Source organism: Mauremys reevesii, linkage group 12 (assembly GCF_016161935.1).
Source record: "Mauremys reevesii isolate NIE-2019 linkage group 12, ASM1616193v1, whole genome shotgun sequence".
In the NCBI taxonomy this organism is placed as follows: domain Eukaryota; kingdom Metazoa; phylum Chordata; order Testudines; family Geoemydidae; genus Mauremys; species Mauremys reevesii.
Window position 1 is genome coordinate 8251193 of NC_052634.1, and position 17961 is coordinate 8269153.

Genomic DNA, 17961 nt, shown 5'->3' on the forward strand with positions numbered 1-17961 from the left:
AATCCATGTAATTTCCAAGGCTCTTGTTTCCTTAGTTAGCACTGGTAGTGTATGGGGTAAATAGATGAATAAATTGCAGAGAGTTTGCTATGTTACCAATAATAAGATCTTATCTGCTGGCATAGGGGGCATTCAGGTTTCACAGTCATAGGGAACAGCTAAGCCATTTTTATGTTTTTAGTATCCTAGTACCTCAGGATCCCATCCAAACTAGCCATCAAGTTACTGTGTTGTGGGGTTTTTTTTTAGAGAATGGGTAAGGTATTTGCTTGCTTTTTCTACTGTTGAGTTTGTTAATTTGTATCTGCTCTGTCTTTAACCTGTTGTATATGCAATTGTGAATTTAGAAATAAAAAAAGCTTCCTAACATTTTTTCCTCCTCTTCATAGCATTTATTGGGCAGCCAGCAGCAAACTTCAGTCCAGCTCTGGGTTTCCTTCAACCGCAAGCCAATGCGAGCTGCGCAGTTTGTAACCAGACATCCAGTAAAGGTAAAATGGAGTTGATTTATGGCATCTACCTATTCCTCCCTCAGCCAAAGGCACCTTCGCTGTGTATAGGATCCGAATAGCATTTTTACTCGTTAACTAGTAACTGCAGTAGCTAGATTGGTAGCAACGGGAGTCTTATTCTATACTTAGTTCAAAACAGTTTGGCCTTCTCATGTCTGGAATGGAATGGAAGCAAGGTGTAACAGTGATCCTGCTGTTTACACAGGAGTAACTTTACCCAGGTGCATGATGCCTATTGATATCAATGGGGCTACAGACAAGAGTAAAATGACTCATGCATACATGTTTGCAGAATCGAGGCTGAGAGCGCCGAGAAAAATAGTTCTGACCATATTTTTAGGCAGAAGTTTTTAAATTAGTGTGATCTAGAGGGGGATGGCCTCTGGATTCTAAATACTGACAGCACTGCTGTGCCCCAGAAACTCATTGTCTGTGGGTGGGGGCCTTCTCTCCCCTCGTGCAAGGGCCTGTCACAATAACCCTGGAAACTGGGGGGCATGGGGGCTGCTCCCTGCTAGCACCGTTGTGGATACATCCCAGGTAATAGAATAGTGTCATGGCCCACCTACCTTCTGCCTGTGGAGCTTGCTGGCAGCAGATGAGCTGAGCTGAGCTTGCAGCACTTTGCAAAAGGACCGTGCAGCATACACATGTCCCCCTCTGGGATAGCGGGGGAAGCTGGGCAAGGATTGTGCCTCCTGAGAGTGTGTGTGTAAGCTCAGTGTGGGCCAGTGCTTTTGGTAGAACAGTCTGGTCTGGAATGTTTCACGCTCTGCCACGCAGAAGGGGCACAATGGCTCAATCGGGGTTTCAAAGACCCCTGTGATATTATCCCAGCAAACCCAGAGATGGGCTGGCACCGCTGATTCTGCCACTTCCCAAAGCAGGAGCGCACAGACAAGCGCCCTGCTGCCTTCGTGATATTTGCTGAGCTGTATGCACAACACTCGGCAAATAAGCGGGGTGTGTTCTGTGCTCGAGGCCTTGTTCAGATCTGAACAGAAATGGGCCAGGCACAGATATGGCTTGGAGAATGATGCATTTTAAGAATGCTGCCATGCTAATCTTTGTTGGACTTCTTTGTGGACAGACTGCACTTTGAGGAGGGGTTTGGTGGAGGGGGAGGGAGAGAGAGAGATCACGTGTGCAAGAAGCAGAGAGGAGACATTTGTTTGCCAAGTGGAAAAGCTGTTTTCGGTGGAGGGAGGAGGATTTATTTTTAGGCACCTAAGAGGAAACAACAAACAGTGGAGGGTAGGAAAACCTCCCAGCGTGTGTCTATGTAAGTGATGGGTAGGCTGAGCGAATTAATGTCATTGACCGCCCCCTAAGGAATACTACATTGCGGATGCGTCCGAGGACCAGGTGTTCGTGTGTGTCAGCCACAGTAACAACCGCACCAACCTCTACATCTCAGAAGCAGAAGGCCTGAAGTTTTCTCTGTCTTTAGAAAATGTGCTGTACTACAGTCCTGGAGGGGCAGGCAGCGATACCTTGGTCAGGTAAGGAGGGCTGGGCCGGCTTGATGGGACTCCCGTGGCTGGGTGGCTTGAGGAACTCAAGATGGGGCTCATCGTGGAGAGGATGCAACATAGTGGGTAGCAGGTAATGAGCATTTAACCTCACAACTCCCCTAAAAGGTAGGCATTATGCCCATTTTACAGAGGAGGTGCAGTTGTTAAGTGGTTCATCCAAGATCACAGAAGAAGTTAGTAGTAGAGCTGAGATTAGATCTCAGGAGTTCCGGGCTCCCACTCCTATGTTTAGATCAGCTCCTTAGATGAAACCCCATTGTGTTAATGGCGTAAGACCAGCATGAGTGAGCGGAGCGTTACTCCCTGTCGCAGTCTGAAGAACCTACACTGAGGAAAGTACAGAGAGATTGGGGTTCTTCTTACTGGGGGCTTTGAGGTGACTCAGTAGAAGCATTTGATGAAAGGGCTCAGTATATTGACAGAGGTAAATTAGTCACTCTCGTTGAGTAAATTGGCTTTCCATGCTTTGTTTGAACCGGATATTTCTCTGAGGAGAGAGGCCCCTGACATTGAATGTACCTGTGCGTTCCCCCCCCAAATCCCAGCACTTACTGCAATTAACCAAATGATTCACACATGTGTTCCGTTGCAGGTATTTTGCCAACGAGCCTTTTGCAGACTTCCATCGTGTCGAGGGCGTGAGAGGAGTGTACATTGCCACCCTGATAAACGGCTCGTTCAGCGAAGAGAACATGAGGTCTGTCATCACCTTTGACAAAGGTGGAACCTGGGAATTTCTGCAGGCTCCGGCATATACGGGTTATGGAGAAAAGATAGATTGCGAGGTAACAATGAGTAAAACCCGGTGTTTCGGGGAGGGAGGGAGCATTTTTACCCTCCTTGTTTCCCCTTTGAAGAACTGTTGGGTCAGTCATTAACCATTTGCTCCCTTGGAAGAATTGTTGGGTCAGTCATTAACCATTTGCTCCCTTGGAAGGATCAGTGCAGGAATAAAACAGAGAAGAAAGGTGGCAAAAATGAAAATGTCATCTGTTGTATGAAATGTCCAGTCATCAGTCCCTGTGGTACAGCCTGTGGTGGAATGATAATTTTAAAGGGAATAGATTACGAACAGGGAGGGTGGAGACCAGGGTTAAGCATCCTACAGTACTAAAAGTGTCAGAGGATCTTGCGAGACAGGACCTTGGTTTGATGTTGCGGTCAGAGTGATGGCACCTCCAGCAGCCCCCAGCATCATCCTGGAGCACTGGGTCCATACTGGGGCGAGAGCCTTTCCACTCATTTCCCTAGCCGGCTGGTTAGAGGAGGCCAATGTTAACCTTGATTGTTGATGAAGCTTCTGTGTGTTTACTGTAAAGAGAGAAAATGCCAATTACAACGGAGTCAGTTGAAAGGATCTGAGGCGGTACCAGTTTGAAGACATTGTGGGTGAACTCCCAGCCCTGTTGAAGTCAGTGACAAAACTTCCATTGATGTCAGTAGGGCCGGGATTCCACCTGTTGTCTCAATATCAAATCACACAGATGCTAAAAATACAGGGCTCGGTTTTGCTTAGCGTGGGGTAAGAGGGTTTAAGGAGTGCCCTATCTTTGTGGATCCCGCCTATGGATGTACGTTGTCTTATCGGAGACCACAAGCCCTGCTCCCCTGCCGGCTTCACTGCCAAATCTAGCCCCCCAGTTGGGGGCCAGGCACAAAGACCTGGCGTGGGGAAGTGGCTTGATGCACTGAACAAGCATGACATATTTAAAAGGCCTTCGTATTGTGAAAGTTGCTTAAACATTAAGCAGATTAATCTGGACAATAGAACACTTTCTGCGTGTCTGTTAAGGGCTTTTTTATTACAATGCTGGGAGTTTTTTCCCTTTTGTTCTTCAGGATTTTTTTCCTTCCAAATGTAGCTTTTAATGAAAGTTTTGAAGGTCACTGTTTTTCTAGGCGTTGTAAAGATTACAGTGGAGGCCCCTTTTATTTTTTTTTATTATTCAGAAAAAATAACTGATACATTTAGTTGCATTTTGCAGGGCACTGAAAAAAACCCAGGACACATCCCCTGCGAAAGGAATTTCATTGTAAGAGTTCACTGTAGGCAGATTTTACATCATATACTCTTATTTGTTTCTTGGCTTTTCCATGGCGGTGTCTTTGTAGTATCCTAGGACCTCACGTAGACCTGTGAGGTAGGGAAGCATTCTTCTTCTTCTTCTAGGTGGGGAAACTGAGGCACGGAGGTTTGTGATGGTCCTTTGTTCCAGGGGGTGTTCATTGCACAGTCTTGGGCCAGCTCTCTCTTCTGTACAGACAAGCTTTACTCTTACTGAAGAGATTTCCATTTTGCCAGAGAAGCAAAAATTTCCACTGTGGTCTTCATGCTGGATCCTTAGTGGGTCCTTTAGATATCCTGGGCCCAGGCCATTGCGTGCCTTCAAGGACCAGGACCATGAACTTGATTCGATAGTCTGTGGGAGCTCAGTGTAGGGAGTGGAGGCAGGTGTGATGTGCTCGTGGTACCTTCTGTTGCTGAAGTGACACACTGCAGCGGGCTGTACCAATTGGAGTTTCTGAAATGCTGAAGGCTTTATGTGCAGGTACATCACATTGCTGTAGTCCAGCTGAGATGTTACCAAGGTTTCTTCTCTACCTTACGGGGGTGTTGGAAGGTTGAATTCACAAAGGTTTGGGAAGCATTTTGAGATGCTCACATGGGATCATGACACATTGAATGCCTTTTACAATAGCATGTGGCATAGTGTGTTTTTTCTATTCCAGTTTTCAAAGGGCTGCTCTCTTCATCTGGCCCAGCGACTGAGTCAGCTGCTTAACTTCCAGTTGCGTAGGATGCCCATTCTCTCCAAAGAATCTGCTCCAGGACTGATCATTGCCACAGGTAAATTTTTTCTCGAGAGCCTGATCCTGTGAGTTCCTATTGACTTGCGGGCGCTCAGTGTGTTGCAGGATGGAGCCATTACATCTATTAAAAACATTGTTTGTTACAAAAAATCAATAAAAATATGAATTTTGCTATCCTTTGTCCTCAGCACTCCTTATACAATTATTACTACATATAGAATTCACCACCCTCTTGCTGGAGGTAGAAACCCATTACACGCTTTGTAGTGTGTTCCTGCCTCTCTCAAAATGAAGGCGTTTTTAAAGCATACAGGGACTAATATCTGACTCACTGTTTTATTGCAGAAGGCTCTATTGAACATTTCAAACAGAGCCGATTTCATCTGGCCGTACTTATCTTGATGTAGTTTTCCTACTTGCTTTTAAATCCTGTAATCATCTTTTAAAACTTCTTATTCAAAGTAACTCATTGATAGTATGAAAAATTAACTCCTCAAAAACAACTCATTTGATTACAAATAAAAAAATAGCTCAGAGGGGGCTGAGTTTGTTTTAAGAAACCTGCTAAGAAATATCAGGAAAAATGATGCTCTGATTTCTTAGGCTCGGTTGGCAAGAACATGGCAAGCAAAACGAACGTGTACGTTTCAAGCAGTGCAGGAGCGAGGTGGAGAGAGGTAAGGATACCATTTGCATTGAACTTGCATGGCGGTTTAGCCAAGAAGGCATCTCTGTGGGGCAAGCATTGCTATATTAGTCTGTAACTATTATATACAGTACATTATGTATTAAAGGTGACTGACACATCCTTAATTCACACCCCCAAGCACAAACCAAGTAGCTTTTGTTGAAATGTGCTGAATACCCTAGAAACGGAATTAAAAAGGGCTTTGAGCGTACAACCAATGTTTCCTGGTCCTACTTACTCTGACAGATGCTACAGTATGTGTTATTTCATCCATAGAAAGGCTTGGAACAGTAGAAAGCACCAATTTTCTCTTCTGTATTGCACGGTTCTGCAAGACATTTTCCCAGTGTGTTAAAGATGCCTGTGTACATAGATGTCCACATATACCATAGCTTTGCAAAACATCATTTATTAAAATAATATAAAACCATTTAAAAATTGGCAAAACTAAGCAATATAGAGTTGAAATCTGGCACAACATACAGCTAGAGCCTTCTGTGGCTGGATTATCAGGACCAGCATGATGCAGTTGGACCATCAATCAGAGTGGGTAGTTAGAAAGTTTGGCTTTGTGTTAAAGGCAATGCACTCCAGCTGAAGAGATCTGCATTCAGTTCTTAGCTCTGCTACAGACTCCTTGCTTGCAAACTCGGGCAAGTCACTTAGTCAAGAGAGATTAAACTTCAGTGCCCATCTGCAAAGAGAAACAGTATTATTTCCTCTGTTTTTCTTGTCTCTCTAGATTGCAAACTCTTTGGGGCAGTACCTAGCGCAGTGGAGCCCTGAAGTCAGTTGGCACCTCTAGGTGCTATTGTAATGGAAATAATAATAGCAGCACATACTGGGGCATCACTGACGATTGCTGAATTCAGGGGACCTGGGGAAGCGAGAATAATGTTTACTCTCCTCTTGTGCTTAATGCTGTTTTCATCTGGATTTTCAGAGGCATCAGACATGTTGGATTAAAGCTTTCGATGTACCTATTTATATGTCTTCTATGTTTGAGTGTTGCCATCTTAAAATGCAGACAAAACTCAGAGAAAACCCAGTGCTTTCTGCCTGTCTGAGTGGCTGAGAAGCCCCTTGGCATCTTCCAGTGGAATGAGACGTTGTTCTCAGTTTACGGGTGTTGAATGTTTTTTACTAACTGGGTGTTCTGGTCTGTGGCATGGTTTGTGGTCTGTCTGTACATTTTGCTGTTAGTGTAATATGGTGTTTCAACATCTGTAAACTGTTTAATCCTGTGAATAAAGCGGCCTCCTTTTCCTCCCAGTAAATGCTGTGCGGTTTGGTTAACGTTTGGGCAACAGTGGGAATACGCCACTGTTTTTGTTACTGCCGAGATACAACCTTGTCCAAAGAACCCCTGTCCTTGAAAGCATGTACATATCAAAGAGGCAGCCTAGGAAAGGCAATGGGGGAGCCGTGTTTCTTCACGTAGGAACTTCTGGGGTGACGTGGAAGTGTTTGATCTTAAAAAGCAAGACAGCCACATGCAATTCCTGCTCTGACTTGACCTTGCACAAGGAGGGCTCAATGTAGAAGTACAAGGTAAAAATGTGATGAGTAAGAGAGAGAGCTTCAGTTCACAAAAGCCTGGCTTCTGAGTTACTCAGTGGGATTGTTTAAATCTTCCTCTTTGTGCAAAGAGGGGAGCAGAAGGGAAATGACTGAGCACTTTTGAGTTTGCAACTGTGCAGAGTGACCTCAGTTTCTGCCTCTTGGTTTTGGCAAGCAGCTGTGTGAAAATCATCTGCTCCAGCCTGGACTGCGCAGTGGTCTGTAGAATGCTGATATTGTTTCAAAACAGAGCTGCGGGTGGGTCTGACGCACGACAGTGCTTCTTCTCATGATGGATGTGTGAACTGGCTGTTGGACCTTTTAACATGTGGTTTCCAAGCACCCTTTGGCTTCTTAGTATTGAAGAAACCTCACAGACTCGAACACAAAATTGGCTGAAATCCTGGGAAACCAACCAGTCTCCACTCAGCTCACCGCAAGGTTTGCAAACACAACAGACTGCTCTAGATTCAGGGGGCGGCTCCTCTTACTTCGGTGAAGTTATTCCTGATTTTCACCAGTTTAAGTGAGAGGAGAATAAGGGTCCAGGGTCCTATTCTGCTCTTGGTTACAGCTGTGCAAATTCAGAGTAACTCTGCTGCGGTCTAGATAATAGTTAGTCCTGCCATGAGTGCAGGGGACTGGACTATATCGGGGTTCTCAACTTTCTTCTCTCTGAGTCCCCCACAACATGCTATAAAAACTCCACAGCCCACCTGAGCCACAACAACTCTTTTTCTGCATATCCAGTCGATTAAAAGCCAGGACTGATATTAGGGGGTAGCAAGCAGGGAAATTGTCTGGGCCCCCGCAACGCTAAGTTGCTCGGGCTTTGGCTTCAGCTCAGGGTGGTGGGGGTCGGGCTTTGGCTTCAGCCCCGGGCCCCAGTGAGACTAACACTGGCCCTGCTCTCTGGTCTATTTTGGTGGCCTCCCAGTGGGCCCCGGACTCCTGGTAGATGACCTCTTGAGGTCCCTTCCAGTCCTATGCTTCTATGCTCTCAGCTGACCCCAGACCACAGCCTGTAAACACTTGAGTGTCTGTTGCTGCAGCCCAGGAGACCTGAAAGTCAGCATGGTTCAGTCACCCAGTTCTTATAGAGCATGTTTCATAGCAAGGATTTCAGCCCTGATTCAGCAAAGCTTCAACTAGACTTCAACATGGGATGAATACACTTAATGATGAATGAGAGCCTTTGTGGTTATATGTTATGGTTCATGTGATGCTTTATAACCGCACATCCAAGCCACCTCGGCATTCTCTCATTAAGCTCCCTGTGTCCATGTTTCTTTTCCTAGGCACTGTCCGGCCCCCATTACTACACTTGGGGTGACCATGGTGGCATTCTCGTCGCAATAATGCAGGGCACAGAGACAGACCAGCTCAAGTAAGTTACTGGGGTGGATGGGTTTTCTTTCAACCTGCCTGACAGAAGCAGATGACTTCCCAAGAGACGTAAGCCGACAAAAACAATAGAATAGCAAGTGACCCCTTGAATTTCCCCTTAACCTATCTATGATCCGTCACCCCCTCCCCTGCCCCTTTCTAAAAATGATAAAGAAACTTCTCACTAGTGGAACAGGAATAGGCTGAGGTATACAGGATATCAGTCTGTGTACAGTGGTCGCTCTGTGCCTTATTCTTCACTGTTCTCTCTTTGTCTGGGTGCTTATATGGACCCTATAGGCATAGTGTCTGTGTGCATGACCAACACTGGGGGCTTTATCCTCACAGCCTCTATGAGGTGAGGTGGCACTAGCCCTGTTTTGCAGATGGGAAACTGAGGCACTGAGCAATTAAGTGTCCTACAGGAGATCTGTGGCAGAGCCAGAAATTGAACCATGGTCACCTGAACTCTAGCCCAGGGCTTTAACTCCAAGTACCTCCTTCCATTTTGTGATAGGGCAATTCCATTGACTTCAGTGGAGGTATGCTGCTGCAACGCAGGGGCGGGTCAGCCCCCAGACAATAGAACTGGAATGTGTATGGGGGTTTGTAGCAATGCTACACTTTGGACTGGGATATATATATATATATATATATATTATTTTAGGAGTTGGTTTTTTTTTTTTAAACACATGTCCCCAACTTCTCAGGGACGGAGCTATATATTACGATAGAACCGAGGAAAGCATTTTTTAAAATTATTTTGATCTTACACATTCCCAATTTTCTCCCCTGTACAATCCCAGTCTCCCCTCCCCTTTCCATGGGTGCCTAAGACCCCAAATATTTAACACCCACCGTTGACAGTGGTGGCAACTATGCTCCAGGCTTTCTTCCTGCAGCATCCTACCTGTCCTGACCATTACTCCTTGAATGCTACATCCCAAGGTATTTGGAGCCCTGGCAAACTATGATGCACGAATCAAATCTCTCATTGATCCATGTGAACAACAAGCAAACACTTGGCCTAGTCAGCATGGCTCCCTTGTGATTAGAGAGACCTTTTACCCAGAGGGGAAGTTTCTCCCTAACCCTGTCACTTAGTGGTTAGTTTATTCCCTGAAGCATAAAGGCTTATATCCCCCACCTAATGTAAGTGAATTTTCCTGTTGTCCATGTAACTATCTGATTCTTTTCTTTGTTTAATCCCACTGGGCTGTTGGCCTTAATTATTGCTTGTGGCAATGAGTTCCACAGGCTAATTATGTAAAAAAGATAGGCGAGTCCCTGGCACCCAGTGCTGGGTTTAGGCATACACTAGTCCATCACATCATCTCCCTCTCCAGTAAATGTCTACAGCATCCACTGGTGTGCAGCCTCCTAGTTGAGGCCTGGTTAGATAGCATTTATTTTCATGATGGGATTCTTTTGTATCCATGTATATATTCTCTTCCGTGCTGTCTCTGTCACAGCCTCGTCCCCTTTCCTTTTCCATTCCTCGGGGCCTCTGACTAAGCCCTGCCCCTGTCCTGGGAGTCCGTCCGCATCAGCTGGTCATTGGCCAGTGGTTCTGACGTTTACAATAGCATTTCAGCCAATTTTCAGGAAATGGCAACTATGTTTATTGTCTTATGCGCTCCCCCACCAGATGCACACACTGCCCAGCAATGCTGTTAGAACGCACTTAATGTCAACGGTTGGATTCTGTCTTGCAGCTTTATAGGTCTGGGGTAATTAGCTTCAAGTGGGTCATTGAGCATGTAATTACTTTGCTTGCTCTACTGGCATAGGGACTGATCCTGCAAGCATTTGCTCGTGTGTGTGTGTGTGGTCCGTCAGAAGCCCTTGGGGGCAGCTAGAGCATGGGCTACTTGAACGCATAACCGTTTGCAGAATCAGTTTACAGCCCACCGTTTTGGATAACTGCAAAGAGACGTGGGAGAAGACTAGCCTATTTTTTCCCGAATGCCATTAAATGCTTTGGCTTAATTTCTCCCTCCCCCCCCCCCCCCACTTTTTTCACTGGAAGGGCCGCTTCTCTCAGCTGTTCTGACAGTGAACTAACTTAAGAGCTTAATTTAAATTTTATACAGGAGAGGTTTCAACACGACTAAGACCATGGATTCCTACAAAAGTTAAATAGGCTACAGAGATGTACATTGAAAGGGAGCATCCCCTCTGACGTAGCTTTGGCGTCCAAAAACTAAGGCCCAAAACTTAGTCTACGATATGAGCATCACTGTTGTGTCAAGGAAGCACAAGTGCTGCCTCATACCAATGTCCCTTGGCAGCTTCGGGGTCAGTCTCTCTGAAAAAGGTCAGAGAGCCCTGCAGGGAATTTTTATATGTTCTGGTTCACATCTGTGGTGTTGGGAAACCAACTATCATCTACAGATCAGCTTCTGCCACATTCTTCCTTTTGTGCACAGACTCTCACGAGCTTTGGCTTTTCTCATTGACAGAATTTCAAGCCACATAGTTGCAGGCAGCTGTCACTGTCCTATGACATCCATGTGCATGGGTAGCTATAAAAACCAGCTATTGTCCAGATAAATTATGTAGCTGCTTGTTTCTGCTTTGTGATGAGTGTGGTCCGGTAGACTTGGAATCAGGAAATCTGGCTTCTAATCCTAGCTCTATCACTGACCTTGAGCAAGTCACATCGCTTTGTGCCTCAGTTTCCCTACCTTCAGAAGGGGGCTAATGACACTGATCTTTCTTTGTAAAGCACTTTGAGATCTACGGATGGAAAAGCCAAATGTTATTAGTCATGACCATGACCATAGTAAGGTTTTGAAAGTACCTGGTTTTGTCCTTTTCTCTTCCCCGCTAGGTACAGCACAAATGAAGGGGAGACCTGGAAAACGTTCACTTTCTCAGCGAAACCGGTATTTGTGTATGGGCTTCTCACCGAGCCAGGGGAGAAGAGCACCGTGTTCACCATCTTCGGCTCCTATAAAGAGAACGGCCACAGCTGGCTGATACTGCAGATCAACACCACTGACGTGCTCGGTAAGGGACCTGGCGTTCTCCTGTGGCATTGAGCTTTGCACGTACGGCGTCTGTTTATCCCACCCCCTTGCTTTTCAAACACACGGGTATCCATTCCTTGAAAAGCAGCAGATCCCTGCAACTTCCCCCATTGAATATTAATTTGGGGACAAGTAGGGCCTTTAAAAGTTCATGTACTCGTGGGTGTTCGTCGAGAAAGCGGAAGTACAGCCTAGTCATCTGAGCGCTCCGATTACATTTTCACAAGTACCTAACTCACTTAGGAGCTGTAGTCCTGCTTTCATTGAAAGGCAAGTCAGCTCTTCAGCAGGGCTCTGCCAAGCTCGAGGGCTCCACCCACGCGGTCATTTCTGCAGGCTCAGAGCCTAAGGGTACGTCTGCACTGCAATAAAAACCTTTGGCACCAAGTGTCAGAGCCTGGGTCAGTTGACTTGGGCTCATGGGGCTTTGGCTGCAGGGCTAAAAATAGGAGTGTAGACATTTGGGCTCAGGCTGGAGCCTGGGCTCTGAGACCCACCCCCCTTTGCGGGGTCTCAAATCCCAGGTTTCAGCCCAAGCCTGAAAGTCTACACTGAAGTTTTACAGTCCCGTGAGTCAGCTGACCCAGGCCAGCCGTGGCCCATGACGCTGGTCTTTCATTGCAGTGTAGACGTACCCTAAGAGAGGCTCACCTTCAGATGCCAGGGACTTCAGTGATACTGTTCCCCTTCCTCAGGTTGTGTGTCCCTTAATACCCATTCACGGAGTATTTAGATGGAAATGCCAGCCAAGGACATTTTCCTCTCTAGCTAAAATCTCCTCTCAGATAATTGAAGGATTTTAAAAAGGGAAAACAACAAAACAACCCCACTTCTGAAAGCCAGGCCAATGAATGTTTTATAACCAATTTCAGCTTTGATTGCGCAGCAGCCGTTTAATCAAAGAACGGTTACACTTGGCAGAGGAATTTGCCTGACTAAAAGGTATAACTGATTCCCTTGATGTTTTGTTATTAATGGATCTGTTCGGGGATCAGATTGACTTCATTTAAGTAAGTCGTCGCAAATGCGCGATCAGTGCTTTGGAGTCGTTTATTGCCTTCTGTCACCGAACGTCTCTCCTCTTCCCTACGCTGTGTGCCTTGAATTGGAATAGCGTCTCTTTTTCTATTTGTTCTGGGCACGTGGGTCCTACTCCACCGATTCCTATGGAGCTACCCCTGAGTCCCCCTGGTGTGAAAGAGAGGGGAAAACTGGCTCCATAAGAGGATTTCAGCCACTGCCAACTTTGTCCAGAACTGAGCAGTTAACATGGAGGAAGTGGAAAGGTTGCATTGGCAAGCCTTGGAGCTAGCCAGTTCCCCCCCTTTTAAACCCAAGGCATCAAAGATATTAACATGCAACTCTTTTCCCTCAGCACCTGGCCTGTAAACTGGGCTTGGAATCTGGGGAACTCGGCAGGGCATGGTGGAGAGGAACCCAACTGCAAACTGCAGAGAGCCACTGGAGCACTGAGACCTGGGAATTGCGCCTTCCCCCGGCATGCCTGCTCTGTAGGGCGAAGCCTCAGAAAATCCATGTAGCAATAGATCTTCCAGTCCATAAATCCCTGCTTAAGAGCCTGCTCTTCATCACACAAAGTATGCTCATATCCCCTGCATGGGCTTCTGGGAGCCCTTTATATTGGGAAATCCCAGCACCCCAGAGAGAGGGGAGGAGCATGTGGGGATCAGTGAGGTTAGCCCGAGGTGCTGTTCTTGGGATAGAAGCTGCAGAGAATGTGCATGTTCATATGATATAACACAGGCTCCTGAAAAGACAAAACACTAGGCCTGATTCTCCACAGCTTTGCACCTTGTATGGTTATTGGCAGCTGTGCAAAGAGCAAAATGCTAGCAGAGCAACTGGCTTCCAGAGATGGTTAACGTCTTCAGCACCCCCAAGCAGCTTACACCCATTCTGCACAGGGCTAAAGGATGACTCCCGGTACAAGGACAGAGGAAAATCAGGCCCCCTCTTTTTAAATCTCAAGACTTGGGTATGTAGGTCATGGTGAGTTTTTTTTATTTAACCCAAGCATATCATTTCTTATAGGCGTCCCTTGCACAGAAAACGATTACAAACTGTGGTCACCCTCCGATGAGCGAGGTAATGAGTGCTTACTGGGGCATAAGACCGTTTTCAAAAGGAGGACGCCTCATGCGACTTGCTTCAATGGGGAAGATTTTGATAGACCAGTTATGGTCTCCAACTGCTCATGTACAAGAGAAGACTTTGAATGGTAAGTACCAATTAATTCCCTTTAGTCTGGGTTGTTATTCAGTTATGAATATCAATAACTAACAACAGTGAGCAAACAAGCAGATCCAATTTATTTATCTCTTTGTATCTATGGCCTGTTTGTATAGCAAAGAGCAGACTAAATAGACTGAAAACATCCTTTCATTAATAGGAGGTAAGAAGTTTAATTCATGTCTTTGAAGCACTTTGAGAGCCTCGAAAGGTGCAGTAGAAAAGCAAAGTATTATTACCTCATCACTTCTCCCTTAAAATGGATGAGGATGATTTCCAAAGACAGAGCTACTATAGAAAAGCTAAGAGACCATTTAACCAGAGGGATGTGATTGGCACTGCTACGTAATTTTATTTTTAATTTAGACTTCAGTGAAACTAAACAGCTGTCAAGATAAAGGAGCTTTGCTTTGACAATCACATGTAAAGGTTATTCGTTAATGTGTGAATTGTTGGGTAGGGGCCAGATTTTTATAGAGTTCTGCTCCCTGTTAGGCACCTAAATAAGGAATAATGATGAATTTGGTTACAGCTGGTCAGAAGGGGAATAAAGGATTGCAGGATTGGTTTCCGGTTTTGCAATTAACTCATTTTGTAACCTTGGACAGATCACTTGACCAGACTGTGCCTCGGTTTACCCATCTGTAAAATTAAGATAATGTAACAATAATACTTTTATCTAGCACTTTTTATCCATAGATTACAAAGGAGGTAAACATCATTACAGTAGAACCTTGGAGTTACAAATACCTCAGGAATGGAAGTTGTTCATAACTCTGAACAAAGCGTTATAGTTATTTCAAAAGTTTACAACTGATCATTGACTTAATACAGCTTTGAAACTTTGCTATGAAGAAGAAAAATGCTGCTTTCCATTTTTTTTAGTAGTTTATGTTTATCAAAGTACTCTACTGGATTTGCTTTATTTGGTGGGTGGGGTCTCCGCTGCTGCCTGATTGCGTACTTCAGGTTCCAAATGAGGTGTGTGGTGGACCGGTCAGTTCCTAACTCTGGTGTACGTAACTCTGAGGTTCTACCGTATCCCCATTGTACAGATGGGAAACTGAGGCACAGGGACTTGCCCAACGTCACCCAGTAATCCTGTGGCAGAGTTGGGTATCCGGAGTCTCAGTCCAGTGCTGGCACCCATGCCCTAATGTATTTGGTGATTGTGAGGCTTAATTACTTAATGCATGTAAAAAGTTTTGAGGTTTTTCGATACCAGCTGCTGTCTGATTTCAAAACATTGCTATTAATATGAATGTTACAATTAATGGTCTTCCAAAATACTTTGTGTTTCTAAAACTGTTGCAAAGAATACATGAAAATAGCACTATAACATGATAGCATTTCCTTTTTACCCCCCCTTTACCCTCAGTGATTTTGGTTTTAAACTGAGCGATGACTTATCATTGGAAGTTTGTGTCCCTGATCCTGAATTTGCTGGGAAACCATATTCCCCACCTGTGCCTTGTCCTGTTGGCTCGACGTATAGAAAAACTAGAGGGTACGTACTGCACATGGGCAAGAAACTTGACTTTTCAAATTATTATTATGTATTTGCATTACTGTCACTCCTTGGGCCCCCAAGTCAGACCCCATGGTGCTAGGTGCTGTACAAACACAGAACAAAAAGAGGGTTCCTAACCCAAGGAGTTTACAATCTAAGTTTATGAAATTTATTTGAATGGTATCAAAAGAAGGATCAAATTAATAAATGATTAAGGGGAATGCACCCATGGAGTACGCAATATAATGTGATTTAATGACGCCCTGAATTCTAAATCCTACGAGAACCAGTTGGTTGCACATGAGAGTGTGCGCTAGCTTTTTCCTTTAAGAAATGAATGTGTCTGTGTATATACATTCCAGCTACCGCAAGATCTCTGGTGACACCTGTTCAGGAGGAGACATTGAATCGCGGCTAGAAGGGGAGCTGGTGCCATGCCCTCTAGCAGGTAAGTCTCCGTGGGAGCACTGCCGCCCTGGTGGCTTCCTAGCAAAGGCTGTGTTCCTTTGCCTGCCTGTTTAGGAACTCCCCACAAGTTCCCGTGAGGCTCTCAGAAATCTGAGAAAGGTAATGGAACGGCAGCTGAAATGTCTGAGCATGTAAAAAGTCATTTCTTCCTCCTGGGTCCCTTACATAGGTTTTGAGGGTTTAATCTTGCTCGCATTGGAGTCAGTGAGAGTTTCTGACATGGAAGCAGGTTTGAATTTACGCTTTTAAGCGACATGGAGTTCGGACGCCCCAACTCCACTTGATTGGGTGTCAGAGTCAGGGCTCAGTTCCACAAGATGCTGAACACTCTTTGCTCACTGAGGGGAGCTGAAGACATGAAAATAGGTGATAATTGGGAACCAAACTCCTCCATGATTTCCTGACTCATACTGTGATAGGTGTAGAATAAGATTAAAACAGAACAAAGAGAGCAAGACTTCTATCTCTCCATCCCTTTACCCAGCCTGCAGAGCCCCCATACAGCCACTGCTCCCCGTCCTGCCCGCACTGTGTCTGACGGCCATTTCGAGCTCTCTGTGCCCATGCAGGGCAAAATGTATGCCTTAGCACTTCAGTGGGGTGAGCCGGACAAGTCACACGAAGATGTCGCCTCCTCCCCTTCCCTTTCCAGACATGAGGGCCCTGCAGTGAGCTCATTTGCCTATGTGCTGCCAACGTAATTTGCATTCTGCTCATTAGAGCCCTAATTGAATCTAGCGTCATGCGCAACATGATTAATGTGCAAGAGCGAGAGGGGGAGCGGTATCTGCAAGGGAGCAGGTAGCGCATGATCCAAAGCAAGCCAGAATCAATGGGAGTTATTCTCTTGGTGTCAATCAAGATCCCCTACTCTTTCCCCTCCCCCCAGCCCCCAGCCTGATTGGTGTTTTAGGGAGGGGCCGAGTGGTCATCAGAGAGGCATGAAATGTTCTCTACAAGAGCAAACCTCACCTGGTTTGGGATTTTGGTACAGACTCCTGTGCCTAGGAGTCCCAGTCCTGGGCCAGGACCCCGTTGTGCTGGGTACTGTACAAAACAGACGGATGGTCCCCAGAGTATTACATAATAAGTATTTATGTTACATTAGACCCCAAAGACTCCAATCGGGATCTGTCGACTTAGGCACTTTTATGGCTCACAAACATTAAACACATTTAGGCTCCAGAGAAAGCACTTGGACAATTAATTAATTACTTTATTTATTTTTGGGCAAATGTTTTCAGCTGGTTCATTTTTTTTAATGTTGACAAAATGTAACATTATAAATAAAAGAAAGGCATTTCAAAACCTACTTTTCCAATTTTCACCCTCTTTTTCCAGCAACCCAAATAAATAATAGCGGTAATGATTTCCTCTCACTTTTGCGTGTGAGTTACAGAAATCTCTGGCTACTGACATACACCAATTAAAATCTTCTCTCTTCAAAAACAAGGGCCTGATTCTCATTTATGATAAAGTCCTAACTGTGTGGTTTTGGTCAGAAATGAAGAAGACCCATTTGTTCACCTTATCCCCAAGGGAACTCATGGGAAATGCTTCTACATAAATATTTCTCTGTACCTCTAGAAGAGAATGAGTTTATTCTGTATGCCACACGCTACTCCATCCATCGGTACGATCTCTCTTCTGGAGCCAGCGAGGAGTTGCCTCTGACTGGATTGCGAGGGGCAGTGGCTCTGGACTTTGATTATGATCACAACTGTTTGTACTGGGCGGATGTGACGCTTGACATTATCCAGGTGAGTGGGGTTCTGGGCAGTCCCTGCCTAGCACAGTGCTCTTGGATGTTTTCCTAGAAGAGCGTATACCTTGTGTGATACAATAGCCTTGTGGATAGAGCAGTGGACTGGGATTCAGGAGACTGGAATACTAGTCCTGCCACTGGCCTTCTGGGTGACCTTAGGTAAATTGCTTCACGTTTCTGTGCCTCAGTTTACCCATCTGTAAAATGGAGAGAATGAAACTGACCTCCTTTGTAGAGTGCTTAGAGGTTTGTTGATGAGAAGCCTTGTATAAGAGCTAAGCATTCTTATTATTAATGAAAAATACAGCCATAGCCAGGGCAGAGCTATGCCCGTGGAGGTACGTTTTCCTATCTTTGCGAGCCTAATGCAACCTATCTTAGAAGGACTAGTCTGGTTACGAATGTCCTTTAGGTTCTAAGGCCCAGATCCTGAACTGGTGTAAA

The 17961-nt window shown here is 45.4% G+C and overlaps 1 protein-coding gene across 5 annotated transcripts in view; it reads left to right on the forward strand.

The window, feature by feature from the left end:
- The window catches only part of SORL1 (sortilin related receptor 1), a 91595-nt gene that overhangs the window by 32114 nt on the left and 41520 nt on the right, over positions 1–17961 (forward strand). For all 5 annotated transcript variants that reach the window (XM_039496808.1, XM_039496809.1, XM_039496811.1 and 2 more), the window contains exons 7-17: positions 390–491; positions 1845–2014; positions 2640–2832; positions 4778–4895; positions 5462–5535; positions 8405–8493; positions 11326–11504; positions 13577–13763; positions 15153–15281; positions 15647–15732; positions 17340–17512. In XM_039496808.1, the coding sequence (XP_039352742.1) occupies positions 390–491; positions 1845–2014; positions 2640–2832; positions 4778–4895; positions 5462–5535; positions 8405–8493; positions 11326–11504; positions 13577–13763; positions 15153–15281; positions 15647–15732; positions 17340–17512 (1500 nt within the window). The remainder of the gene's footprint in view (positions 1–389; positions 492–1844; positions 2015–2639; positions 2833–4777; positions 4896–5461; positions 5536–8404; positions 8494–11325; positions 11505–13576; positions 13764–15152; positions 15282–15646; positions 15733–17339; positions 17513–17961) is intronic.